Source organism: Bubalus kerabau, chromosome 6 (assembly GCF_029407905.1).
Source record: "Bubalus kerabau isolate K-KA32 ecotype Philippines breed swamp buffalo chromosome 6, PCC_UOA_SB_1v2, whole genome shotgun sequence".
NCBI lineage: Eukaryota > Metazoa > Chordata > Mammalia > Artiodactyla > Bovidae > Bubalus > Bubalus kerabau.
The window spans coordinates 1480142-1493444 of NC_073629.1; the positions used below are offsets into that span (position 1 = coordinate 1480142).

The window sequence follows — 13303 nt, forward strand, 5'->3', positions numbered from 1 at the left end:
AAAAGCAGAGTACATCATGCCAAATGCTGGACTTGATGAAGCACAAGCTGGAATCAAGATTGCCCAGAGAAATATTAATAGCCTCAGATATGCAGATGACACCTCCCTTATGGCAGAAAGCAAAGAGGAACTGAAGAGCCTTTTGATGAAAGTGAAAGAGGAGAGTGAAAAAGCTGGCTTAAAACTCAACATTCAGAAAACTAAGATCATGGCATCTGGTCCCATCACTTTGTGGCAAATTGATGGGGAAGCAATGGAAACAGTGACAGACTTTATTTTCTTGGTCTCCAAAATCACTAGAGATGGTGACTGTAGCCATGAAATTAAAAGATGCTTGCTCCTTGGAAGAAAAGCTGTGAGCAACCTAGACAGTATATTAAATGGCAGAGACATTACTTTGCCAACAAAGATCTGTCTAGTCAAGGCTATGGTTTTTCCAGTAGTCATGTATGGACGTGAGAGCTGGACCATAAAGAAGGCTGAACACTGAAGAATTAATGCTTTTGAACTGTGGTGTTGGAGAAGACTCTTGAGAGTCCCTTGGACTGCAAGGAGATCAAACCAGTCAATCCTAAAGGACATCAATCCTGAACATTCATTGGAAGGACTGATGCTGAAGCTGAAGCTCCATCAGCTTCGCCACCTGATGGAAAGAACTGACTCATTAGAAAAAGACCCTGATGCTGGGAAGGATTGAAGGCAGGAGGAGAAGGGGATGACAGAGGATGAGATGGTTGGATGGCGTCATCGACTTGATGGACTTGAGTTTGAGCAAGCTCCAGGAGTTGGTGATGGACAGGCAAGAGTGGCGTGCTGCAATCCGTGGGGTCGCAAAGAATCGGACATGACTGAGCAACTGAACAACAGCAACACGTTTCTGTGACTCCTTCTGTCCACCGAGGTTTCTAGATGGTAGGCTGAGTTTGAGATTTCAGTCATGGTATCCTGTTATTCATATTTAAAAACATAAGAAAAATAAGAATGATAGGGTTGTAACCCAAGGTGACTTATTTTCCTTTTTTCTTTTTCTAATTTTTCTGTATTTTCTACAGCGAGCTTATGTTAGTTTTATAATCAGAAAAATGGTATAATTTATTTTTAAGAATTTATGTTTTTCTTATGATTAATCATGTATATGAGGTTTTTAAAAAAAAAAACAAATTGAATTTTTTTTTATCACTGGTAACTCTTCTTGTAGCCCTAAATAAGTATAGTTTCTCATTTACAAAAGTAAGTTTCCTTCACAGAATTAAAAGTAAAAATATTTTATCCATCCTGTACAACATGAGAACCTTAACTTTATAAATTGATTTCTTAATGTGATAAGCTGTAGTTACTTCTAATGTGTTATAGAAAAAATAGAAAAAGGAAAAGAAAATAAGCCCTGATTTAATTCCTGCTTGTGTATTCTAAGCAAATCTCAGTTTGCTACACTGAAATTAAATTGACATCATAGTGAACATTATAAGAATCCTTTCCCTCACAGCTTATGGGCATCAAAACACCAAACCAAAACAAACAAACAAACAAAACCCAAATAAATCTGTAAAACTACACTACTTACTGTAAAGTTCTAGCTGAAGATTTTTTAAAAGTTTTAAAGTGCACAGGACCTCAAGAAACTCCATGAACAATGCCATGGAAATTCCAAGGGTATTCTTAGAAGCAGTATCACTGTGTGCTTTTTTATATCTCTAGACAATTTTATGTTGATTGGGTTTGCTCCCTTTTTGAAAAACAAAAATAACAGGACGTGAGGAGGAGATCAAATACTTCATGTGTACTATGAAGAAATTTTTGATGTCTAACTGCAGTCAAGTCCTGATGTACGAAGGAATATCGGGATATGGAAAAAGTCAGTTACTTGTGGAAATTGAGTACCTGGCTCAAGGTGAGAACCACAGGTGAGTGTCTTGCGATGACCACTTTCTGTGGATCCAGAGAATCCTGACATCCTTAAGAATTTCATTTGTTTTAATGTTCCTCTCCTTTTATACGTTGCCTCTTATAAACTACCCACAATCTATCAGTTATTATTGGGTATCATGCCTCTTATGCTAAATAAGTAATTAATGAGAAACATATTGAGAAAATAAAAAGCTGGGTTGACCCCTTGAGATCCTAATTTAATGCCTGGAGGGGCTTGGATATTGATATTTTAAGTTTCCTAATGCTCAGACAGTTTGAGAACAGCTGGTATAGATGCTGAAACCGAAGCTAGATTTGGTCTGAAGCAAATACATAGGTTTATCCTGTAGTTGACACTGTAGGAATCACTAGCTCAAACCATTGAGCCCTGAGAATGTGGTTAGAGAATGGAAGGCCTCTGGATTTTCCTTTGAAAGGCAGCGCTAATGTACTTGCCTCTTGCTATTTGTCCCTTTTCAAAGAAGGGATGTCATGAGGGCTGTCTTTGGGACAGCCTGTCTCATGGAGGTGAACAGTGTGGTATTCAATAACAGTGATGATAACCAAGACAATGGGAATTGTGTCACACACCCTCTCACCATCTAACATAAAGGTTTTAAAGGGAAAATTTTTATTAGTCTTAGTTTTAGCTGTGTTTCTACTCTCTTTAAATGTCAGGCCTGAGAGAGGCTAGTTTTTAAATGTATTTAACATTGCTGAGGGAATAATTCAAAATAACCAGAAGACATGTTATTTATTCCATCACTTACTGAGTACTTATAGTACCTGAGTGCTGTGTTAGTTTGCTAGAGCTACCGAGACAAAGCACCACAAACTAGATGGCTTAACCAACAGAACACACATGGAGAATATCACGTGAAAATGGAGGCAGAGATTGGGATAGTGATTCCACAAGCCAACGAATACCAGTGATCGCCAGCAAGCCACCAGAAGCTGGGAAAGAGGGACAAAACAGATTGTCCCTCACAGCTGATGGAAGGAACCAACTTTATGACACCAGGATCTTAGACTTCTATCCTCCTATATACAGAGACAATATGTGTGTTGTCTGTGTCCAAATTTCTCCCTCCCCAAAAAATATATTTAAAAACTCTCTCTGATTCCTGACTTTCTTATAAACAGGACTATTGCTATCGTGTTGACTAAGATCAGCTTCAATCAAAATTTTTATACCATCCAGATACTCATGGCCAATGTACTAGGTCTGGATACTTGCAAACATTATAAAGAACGACAGACTAACCTTCAAAATAAAGTCAAGTCACTGTTGGATGAAAAGTTCCATTGTCTTCTTAATGACATTTTCCATGTGCAGGTAACGAGCTGGTGTTTAGACTCCTGTGAGAAATCGTGAAGGGGCAGGTGAGGCCACCCCTCTGTCATGCTTTATGACACCGCATCTCTTTGGCTTTTATGATACTTTCCTTTTCTCATCTAGGGCATCCAAGGTGGTAAGGAAATGGCTCCCAATCCTTGAATGAGCACCCACCTTCCTAAGATATATTGGTACCAGACTCAAGAAAATCCAAATAACCACCTGCTGATTCTTTTTTTCCCCCCCTCACCTTCCCATCCTAGGTATACTATACTAGCTAGTCAAGGGCACAAAATCCCTCTGCTCCCAAAGGTGATTGCCAATGCAAAGATAAGAGTGTGCCCTATTTTTTCTCGTATCTATTAGATTCAATGACATAGAGTATTAGAGCTGAAAGAGATGTTATGAATTATCTAACATACGAGGATTTTAAGGCACAGAGCAGTAAAGTGAACTGCCAAAGACACAAACTAGTACTTCCCTCTGCTGTTTTCCAGTACTCAATATTCTTATAATTTTTTATCTAGTTCCCTATTTCACGGGAGGTTTCCAAGATGAGCACCATGAGAAAGCAAAAGCAGTTGGAGGCGTTGTTTATGAAGATCTTGGAGCAAGTAAGAGCATCTATGGGTCAAATAATGGAGGGGAGGGGAGAAACTGGGCATCTCACCACAAAGCCAGGTTGCCTCAAGAGTTCAGATTCCAACGACAAGAAGCTATGAATTATATGAAAGCTTTAACCCAAAGTGTTTCATTCTCCTCCATCCTTCGAAACCCCAAGGTGAGAGTCTATTCAGAATTTAGTTGTATTTGAAAGGAGTCCTTTAACATTACTCCAGGGAGTTTGGCCTCGTCTTAAAACCAGTCCTTGTTTTTTCCCTCCCTCTGTGTAAGAAGCGATCTATCAAACCAGTTATGTATACAGGCTCTGGAGTCAGATTACAAGAGCTTGAGCCCTTAAGCCTATCATTTGCTACCTAGGTAAGCTTGACCAAGTGACTCAACCTGTCCGTGCTTTTACTTTATCTTCTATAAAGTGAAGAAATAATAGTACCCAGCTCACAGGGTTATAAGATTTAAATGACTAGATTATGTGTAAAACAGAATAGAATCTTTTTCACTGAAGCCACTCAGCCAATGTTAACTGTTTCTCTCTGAGTAATATCATGACTGTCCATTATATGCGGTTGATCACCAACTTTATATCCCATTCCCTAGCTTTCTTATAAGCACCAGAACCATGTTTCGAAGAACCTTCTGTGTATTCCACTTGGATATGGGGAATCATACTCAGTTCAGTGTCTAACACTAAATTCATTTTTCCCCCCTACTTCAGTACCCTATCTTCCTCATCCTGATCCTGACCTTTGATTTAGTTAATAACAAGTTCATTCACACATCATTCAGGTTATCTTTGCTACCTTCCTCACTATTTGCCACATCTTCTGCATCTACTCAGTTGCCAAGTCCTACATGTCTACCTCAGACCGACTCTAGAACCCATCCGTCCTGTGTTTCCCACTATAATTCAGGCTTTCTCTTCTATTACTATAGCTTTCCAGCTAATCTCTGTGCAGCATACCTCTCCACTGCAATCCATCCTCCATATAACTGCCAGGGTGTATGCAAATTGTTCCAACCTCTGCTTTATACTAGTCAAACAATTCTCAATACTAAGAGATAAAAGCTAAAAGACTTTTTTCTAACCTTGGAGAAATGCTACTCATCGTTCAGTGTCACTCTTCAGTGAGAACTCCCCCAGATCACAAGGATGACTAATTCCTCTCCCACTGTGCTTCTGTGACACTGTGAACATACTTCTTAATATGTTTTCCATACTGTACTGCAGTTTGCTACTTAAATCTGTGTCTCTCTCCCTCAGGACATTGTGGACTTCTTAAGGAGAGGGAGCCTCTTATTCATTTTCGTATCCCTATTGACCAGAAGAATGTTTGGCACACAATAAACAATTCAAGCTTGTGGCAATAAATGTACAATAGAACTTCCTCCTTTTCCACTGCAGGCAAATAAGGCCATATCAGTAATTTCTAAATGTCAGATTTTGAGGACTGTTTGCATCACAAATATCCAGGAAGCTTGATAAAATATATGTATTTATGAGTTCTACCTGAAATTGAAAAAGGCTTGGTTTGGGCCTAGGGATCTGTTTAGTTTGTTTTTTAAAATTCCTCAGTGGTTCTGATGCAGATCTAGCTGGAAACCGAGACTAGAGCTGTGCTTTGACTCAGTGCTATGATGACAGTCTTTGGATCATTTGCTATCAGCGTGATCTTGGGCAAGTGGCTTAACTTCTCTGTGCCTTAATTTTCTCAGTAAATAGATTCAATGGTGCCACCTCTGTAAACATTATGAAGATTTTAAATGAATTAATTTATGGAAGTACATCACACATTGCTGGGAACACAGTAGGTGCAGTGTAAATGTTGGCTTTTATTCACATCAGATATGACCCAATTCAATCTATTAAAAAAAATTTTTTTAATTTATTTGGCTGTTCTGTGTCTTAGTTGCAGCACACAGGATCTTCAGTCTTCACTGTGGCATGCAGGATCTTATAGTTGCGGCATGTGGGATCTAGTTTCCTGACCAAGGATCAAGCCTGGGCCCCTTGCATTGGGAGCAGAGAGTCGTAGCTGCTGGACCCCCAGGGAGTCTTCAATCTTCTTATTTTAAACCTATGGAAGCTGGGGCCAATAATGTACTATTGAATTCATGTGGGGTTTTTGGTTCTTGCTTTACTCTCCTCAATTCACAAATAATTCACTGATAAGACCATTCTATGAGTAAAACTCACATTCCTATCTGCCCATATGATATTTTTAAAGATAGGAGTTTTAAAGATGATAGTCAAATACAAAACAAAACAATGGGATGCTAACCTCTATTCATTAAAATGTTTTCAAAGTCAGTGAAGAGCATACAATCTGGTGACAGAATGAGGCTGTAAGAGGAGACTTACTGTGTGTATGTGGTAAGACAGGCTATATAATACTTTAGAATGATCGTCTTCTGAAACTTGAAAATACCCTTTTACTGCTTTGGTTTATAAAAACATACAGAGGGAAAGAATGGCTTAACAATCACTTCTCAGAGGGAACCAAGAGAAGCCAAGAGCAGTCTGGAGCAGCAAAAATGGGAAAAGTTTCCTCCATTTAGATATCTTACACTGTGGAAATATAGAGCCTACTACACGAGGGCTCACACTACAATGTAAGCTCTATGCTTTGTCTAATACTGTATCCCCAGTGCTTAGAACAGCACCTGACTCTAAGGGATACACGGTAAATGCTTAATGAGCAAATAAATAATTCAGACTAGTTAGGGAAAAGCAGTCTACACGAAAAAAGGACACTTGATCTGTTTCTAAGTGTAACGTGCTATAATTCAAGCTGCTGCTGCTGCTAAGTCGCTTCAGTCGTGTCCGACTCTGTGTGACCCCATAGATGGCAGCCCACCAGGCTCCCCCGTCCCTGGGATTCTCCAGGAAAGAACACCAGAGTGGGTTGCCATTTCTTTCTCCAATGCATGAAAGTGAGAAGTGAAAGTGAAGTCGCTCAGTCGTGTCCGACTCCTAGTGACCCCATGGACTGCAGCCCACCAGGCTCCTCCGTCCATGGGATTTTCCAGGCAAGAGTACTGGAGTGGGTGCCATTCAAGCTAGAACAGCATAAACTGCTGGCAGGGCAAAGACCAGATCGAGTCCTCTCAGCATTTTGCCTCCAGCACCCAGCCCAGTGAGTGCTTGGTAAAGACGTGTTGAATAGATGTTGGCTGAATAAATGTCAAATAGGTATTTCCAGGAGACCTTCATTTTTCAATAAATTAGAATGACTTGAAGTAAATCTCAGCTATTTTTATGTAATGGGTGTTTAACTTGACTACAACCCATCTATCCTATACATTATCTTGTCGCAAAGATCTGACCAAGTATGAGTTTCTTCTAGCCAGTTCAGTCCCAATGGTCACAAATTCCAAGTTAGCAGAATCTAAATTATCACAGATACTGGAAAGAAAAGATTTAACTTAGCTTCGCAAAACTCAGTGGAAACACATGTATACCCATACATATGTGTAAAAAACTGAAGTCATGGGAGCTCCCTGGTGGTCTAACTAGGATTCAGTGCTTTCACTGCTGTGGCCCAAGTTCAGTCCCTTGTCCGGGAACTGAGATCCCACAAGTCTGGCGGTGCAGCCAAAAGACAAAACAAAAACAAAAACAAAAAATCCTGAAGTCCTACAGCACTTATCTTTCTATTTCTTCACCTTGTTTAGACAGTGAAAGAGGAAAGGATTATTTTCATCATTGATGAGGGCCAGTTTATCGATTCAGCCTCCTGGACCTTTATGGAAAAGCTTATCCGGTCTGTTCCCATCTTCATCATCATGTCCCTGTCTCCCTTTGTCAACACACCCTGTGCAGCTGCCGGTGCCATAATGAGGAACAGGAACACCACCTATGTCACCCTTGGACCTGTGCAGCCTAAGGACATCCTCAACAAAGTCTGCCTAGACCTCAGTGTCAAGGGCATCCCCAAAGAACTGGACACGTGAGTAACCCATTTATTCTAAGGCCTTGACTTATTCACCAGGTCCAAACTTCATCAGATTCCTTAGGTTATGTCTGAAAGCACCCATTTCTGTATTCTCACTGGTCCCGCCTTTCAAAGGGGCCATTGAACATGCTTGGTAGGATGGATGCTGCTCACCTTTTCTTTTTATGGTCCCTGTTACATCATGTTCAGCTTTGCTTAGAGGCATGAGTTTTGCTTCCCTTTCATCAAGCTGGGTATAGGTACACTCAACTCTAACCTACAGTGACTAAGGTCACAGTCATGGGCAAGTGACATGAAAGGCAAATTGGTGAACATTAAAGACCACAACCCACAACTGAGGTCTTAGTCACCAGTAATAACATGGTCTGGTACTGGTGTTCTTTGTCATGGGAGATGTTGATATCTTCTCAGTGACTCCTCTGCTGGGTCTTGTCAGCAGTCCCCTTAACAACATAGACCATGCCCCTTCCTTAGCTGTCAGTTTACAACTCACCATGGCATCTGTTCTTTATAGTGAGGTTATCTTGCTTCTGGAAGAGCAATGTCTCGGATACCAGGCATAAATTTGCCATGTTCCCTCCCTTTGACTCCCTCTCTCCCTCTTTATCTCTGTATTTATTTAATATGTATATATTTATTATATATATGTATTACCTTTTGATCTATCCTTCCTAATTCTAGGACTGTGTCTCAAAGATATGTTTACAAGGAACTATACTCAAGATTTTGTAATAACCTATAAGGGAAAAGAATCTGAACATATATATGTATGTGTGTGTATGTGTGTGTATATATATATATATATATATATATAATCACTTTGCTGCATACCTGAAAATAATACAACATTGTATATATATTGACAAAAATATGAAGTGACATCTGGACACAGTTTTATTGAGGCATTATTATACTAGTGAAAGACAGAAAACAGTCCAAATGTCCGTCTCTAAGAGGACAGTTAGAGTAAAGTTGGATGCATCCACAAAGTGGAGCCCTGCATAGCTACAAAGAGAAATAAGAAAGCTCTACGGACACAGAGGGATGACCAAGATACATTACTGAGGGGAAAACAAGGGGAAGCCTAGTGTGCAGTATGTACAAAGTGCTGTTTTTTAATCTAAGGAAGGGGGTGAAATATATATGTGCATTTTCTATAGTTTTTGAAAGAAACCTTGAAAAGATAAGCCAGAAACTAATTTAAATGGTTACTTATAAGGTGAGGCAGGGAAGCAAGACTGAGGGTGTATCTTATTACATAGTTTTGAGTTTGGAGTGTCTTATGTAATTTTCAAAAATGAAAGAAAAAAAAGCAAAGGCAATCCCTAAAAATGGAAAACAAAACAAATGCAGAAAGAAATGCGATTATTTTTGAGTGATTGAGAAGACTCAAATATTTTTCCTTCCTAAAAGATAGTTCTTTGATATAAATAGGTTGCCTCATTTTCACTACAGGTATCTGGCAGAGGGAAGCTGTGGAATTCCGTTTTACTGTGAAGAATTGCTTAAAAACCTAGACCATCACAGGGTACTTGTTTTCCAGGCAATGGAGTCTGAGGAAAAGACAAATGTGACCTGGAATAACCTGTTCAGTAAGTCCTGTAACGATGGTTCTTTCTCTCACTCTCCTTCTGAAGAGAGGGTGGCAAGAGTAGGCTTTTCCGTAGGCTTCTTCCTAAAAGGGTTTGAGGAGGCAGTGAATGCTGGACTTGATATCCTGACTGTGAGAGAACTTAACATTGCCTGGGACTCACTGAACTGAGAGGAAGAATGTAGACCTGTAATGGAGATGAAGGAAGAGAGAATCTTAAAGCCCAGAATCAGAACTGGTGAGGGATGTGGATGTTACCAGGGAAAAGAATAACTTGTTTTCCAGAGGTAAAATGATTATCTCAAAGTGAATTGTCAACGAGGTCCTCATGGCACTGAGACATGCAGAAGGATGAACTTTTAGATAATGGCACAAAGAGGCCAGGTGACTATTTTTAAGAAAATGGTTTTGTTGAAGGGAGAAGGGTGGGGGTTGGGGAAAGGGGTACAGATGCAAGCTGGGGTGTAGACGATTAGGGTTAATGTGAATGATAGGAAAATGTCTGGGGTGGGTATGCTAGTTATTCAGGGAGGTGGCAGTGATAAGGAGAAAAAATAATATGCTAGCAAAAAAGAAAGGAGGGAACTATATTTAGAAGAAAGGAAGAAACTATATTTGGACACAAAGGTTTACGAGATAGCATCTATGCTATGAAAAAAGAGTTAGAACAGTGCAATCAAAAGAAAATTTTAGCTTTGAAGTTAGGAGTCCAGATTTCAGTTCTCCATATGACATTTAATAGCTGATATTTAGGGATTAGCCACAACCTTTATTGCCAGCTACCTGCTCTATGATGTAGAATAAAGGAACTCAAATCTTTTCTCATTTATTCACTCAACAAAGGTCTACTGAGCACCTTTCCTGTGTCTTACACCACAGTAGGCATTCTGGGGATCTCTTTGAATATAAACAAAGTGACTGAATACAATAATACTTTGCTGCCTCATTGAGTTTAATTAAACTTTTTGAGGTGATCATAAATTTACATACAGTTGTAACAAGTATTGGGTTAGCCAAAAAGTTCGTTTGGGTTTTTCCATAAGGTGTTATGGGAAAACTCAAATGAACTTTTTGGCTAAAACAATAATATGGAGAGATTCTATTAATATATACCCTTTACCTGGTTTTCCCCCATAGTAACATCAGCAAAACTCTACAATATAATATCACAACCAGGATATTAATATTGACACAGTCAAGATACATAATATTTTCATCACCACGAGGATCCCTCATGTTGCTGTTACAGCCACCCCACTTCTCTCCCACCCATACTTCCTTCCCTGGTAATCACTAATCAGTTCTTCATATCTATAATTTTGTGACTTTAGGGAATTTTTATAGATGGAATAATAGAGTATGTGTAATCTTTTGAGATTGTTTTTCACTCAGCATGACTCTCTGAAGATTATCTGGGTTGTTGTGTGTATCGGTAGTTTGATCTCAGTGGTTGCTGAGTAGTGGACATATCGTAGGTTGTTTAGCCACTCCCCTGTTGGAGGACACCTGGGCTGTATACAAAAAAAAGAATGCTAAAGAACATTATTGAGTCAGCTGACAAGACTGGAATATGGACAGTAAAAGATGATAAGTATATTCTACTTACGTAAGAGAATTGTCATTCTTGGGGAATTCAGAGTAAAGTATTTGGGAGTAAAAGGGCATGATTTATGCGACTTAATACTCAAATGAAGTGCTTCGGAAAAATATGTACATAGAGAACAAAGGGTATAGCAAATGGGGCAAAATGTTAACAATAGATGAATTTGAATCAAGATTAATAGTGTTATTCTTACAACTTTTGATAAATTTGAAACTTAACAAATAAACAAATTTTTTTTAAAACCAAACAACTTTTAGTGGTTTCCTACTGAGTTTACAATGAAATCCAAACTCCCTATCTTGGACTGGAGATCCCTGTGGGAGCTGCCTTCCACGCCCTCTGTGGTCTCACCAACATTCTGAAATACGCTCCAGCCACATTTCTGCTCTTCTAACACCCTGAGCTCCTGGTTGCTCCCTCTCCTTGGTGTTTTGCATACCTACTTCCTCTTGCCCTTATCTCAGGTATTATCTCCTCACAGTCACTTTCTCTGACCATGCCTTGCTTAAGGAAGACCTTCCCTACTCTGCGCTTTTTCATTCGTCTCTATCACCGTGTTTCTTTCTTTCACAAAACTGAGTCACATTATGAGGTTATCCTCTTAATTTATTTATCTGTTGGTTATTATTTGTCTTCCACTGTGAGAATGTCAGCTCCCTGAGGGCAGGAAGTCTTATATACTCCTGAATCTCCAGTCCTAGGATGGCCTATACCTAAAGGTCTTATACCTAGGGTGATAAAAGAATGGTCATCACAGTGCTAGGTCCTGGAAAGGGACATTAAAAAGTGTAGAAGAGCATGGATCAAGTCGTGTTCTTTATATATTTTTGGTTGTGCGGCTTGTAGGATCTCAATTCCCTGACCAGGAGTTGAACCCGAGCTACAGTAGTGAACGTGCTGAATCCTAACCACTAGACTTGCCAGGGGACTCCCTGTCAAGTCAGATTCTTAATCCCTGTTCTCCTACCCCCACGACACATGCACACACCTGGTCCCTTTTCTGGTATGCTACCCTTCATTTGCTGCCCCCATCCTGAACTCTTCTTTGCCCCACTTGCCTCGATGACCAGTTCTCGGACTGGCTCCTACCCCGGTCTATGTTCTGAGGAGGGCATTCTTCACATGCCATCCTCAACCTTTCTCTTTGCTAACTCAGTACTCTCTCTCCACTTGTTTTCAGTTTTTCATTTATTTTCCAACCTTCTATGTGTGAAGTGCACATGTGAGTGACTATGTGTGTGCTTGTGTACATAATATCCAACCTTAATTTCACTCTTAATTCCAGACCCATATTTCCAATTGCCCATTGGACTGTCCTATACATCCCACCAAACTCAACAAATATAAAATGTAACGCATTACCTCCCTCCCATACTGCATCTCCTCTTGTGTTTCCCAGCTTGATTATTGGTAACACTCATGTTTCTCTCACCTCCATCACTACCTTGCCTGGGTCTCATTTTCTCCGTATCATTAGTATTCTTTGCATTATCACTTGCATAATCCTACCCATCTTCACTTCCTGATATTCCATTGTCATAGTTGGAATTCCATTGGAATTCCATGGTCACATTCCATTGACTAGGAAGGTCATACACACCTTCCTAGTCTCTTGCCTGTCCTCGCTGCTTCCAGTGTTATCTTCCTAAAAGTGGTTGGATCACTATTATCCAACTTGGGATATTTCTCAATTGTCTATGGAATGAAGTCCGAACTTCATAGTGGGGTATTGAATGCACTGCATATTCTGCTCTCAAACTTTCTAAGTACATACATCTCCTACAGTAAATAGCACTCCAGCACTTACCCACTGTGGTTTAGTCACACTGGCCTCTTTACATTTCCCTAAATTGCAAAGTGCTCATGGCTTCTGTGCTTTTGCATTGATCACCCTTCTATTTTCTACTTGGAATATCCCTTCATTTTTAAGGTTCAACCAAAATATTTCTTCCTCTATGAAGCCTTCCTGAATCTACTGACTGAATTAATTGTCCTTTATTTTCTATTCCTCTTTGCTCTTTAAGTCACTTTTCCTGTATTATGATTAGTTCCCTAAATATCAGTTTCTATAAATTTTAAGATCCTTGAGGGCTGGAAGCATGCATTAGCCACATTTATAGCCTTCACAGGTTCTGATGCATAAAAAGTCTATACTGTGTGAACTCTCCACACTTCCCATCTGTGCCTATTCATGTGGCACTTGCTTACTGTCTGGTTATTGGACTCTCTGTGTATATACCTTTTCTTTCCAGGAGTTCAGGAACTTAATTATGGTCACCCTCATATTTCCA

The 13303-nt window shown here is 39.7% G+C and overlaps 1 protein-coding gene and 1 long non-coding RNA gene across 2 annotated transcripts in view; one reads left to right on the forward strand and one right to left on the reverse strand.

The window, feature by feature from the left end:
* The window catches only part of LOC129656542 (uncharacterized), a 62706-nt gene extending 58577 nt beyond the window's left edge, over window positions 1–4129 (reverse strand). Inside the window, exons 1-2 of the long non-coding RNA XR_008716372.1 lie at window positions 3915–4129; window positions 3173–3267 (exon numbers count right to left, since the gene is read on the reverse strand). This is a non-coding gene — a long non-coding RNA (uncharacterized LOC129656542). The remainder of the gene's footprint in view (window positions 1–3172; window positions 3268–3914) is intronic.
* Window positions 1–13303, forward strand: part of ADCY10 (adenylate cyclase 10) — an 80180-nt gene that overhangs the window by 32757 nt on the left and 34120 nt on the right. The window contains exons 13-17 of the mRNA XM_055587174.1: window positions 1751–1904; window positions 3052–3244; window positions 3772–3858; window positions 7538–7812; window positions 9274–9410. Of these exons, the coding sequence (XP_055443149.1) occupies window positions 1751–1904; window positions 3052–3244; window positions 3772–3858; window positions 7538–7812; window positions 9274–9410 (846 nt within the window). The remainder of the gene's footprint in view (window positions 1–1750; window positions 1905–3051; window positions 3245–3771; window positions 3859–7537; window positions 7813–9273; window positions 9411–13303) is intronic.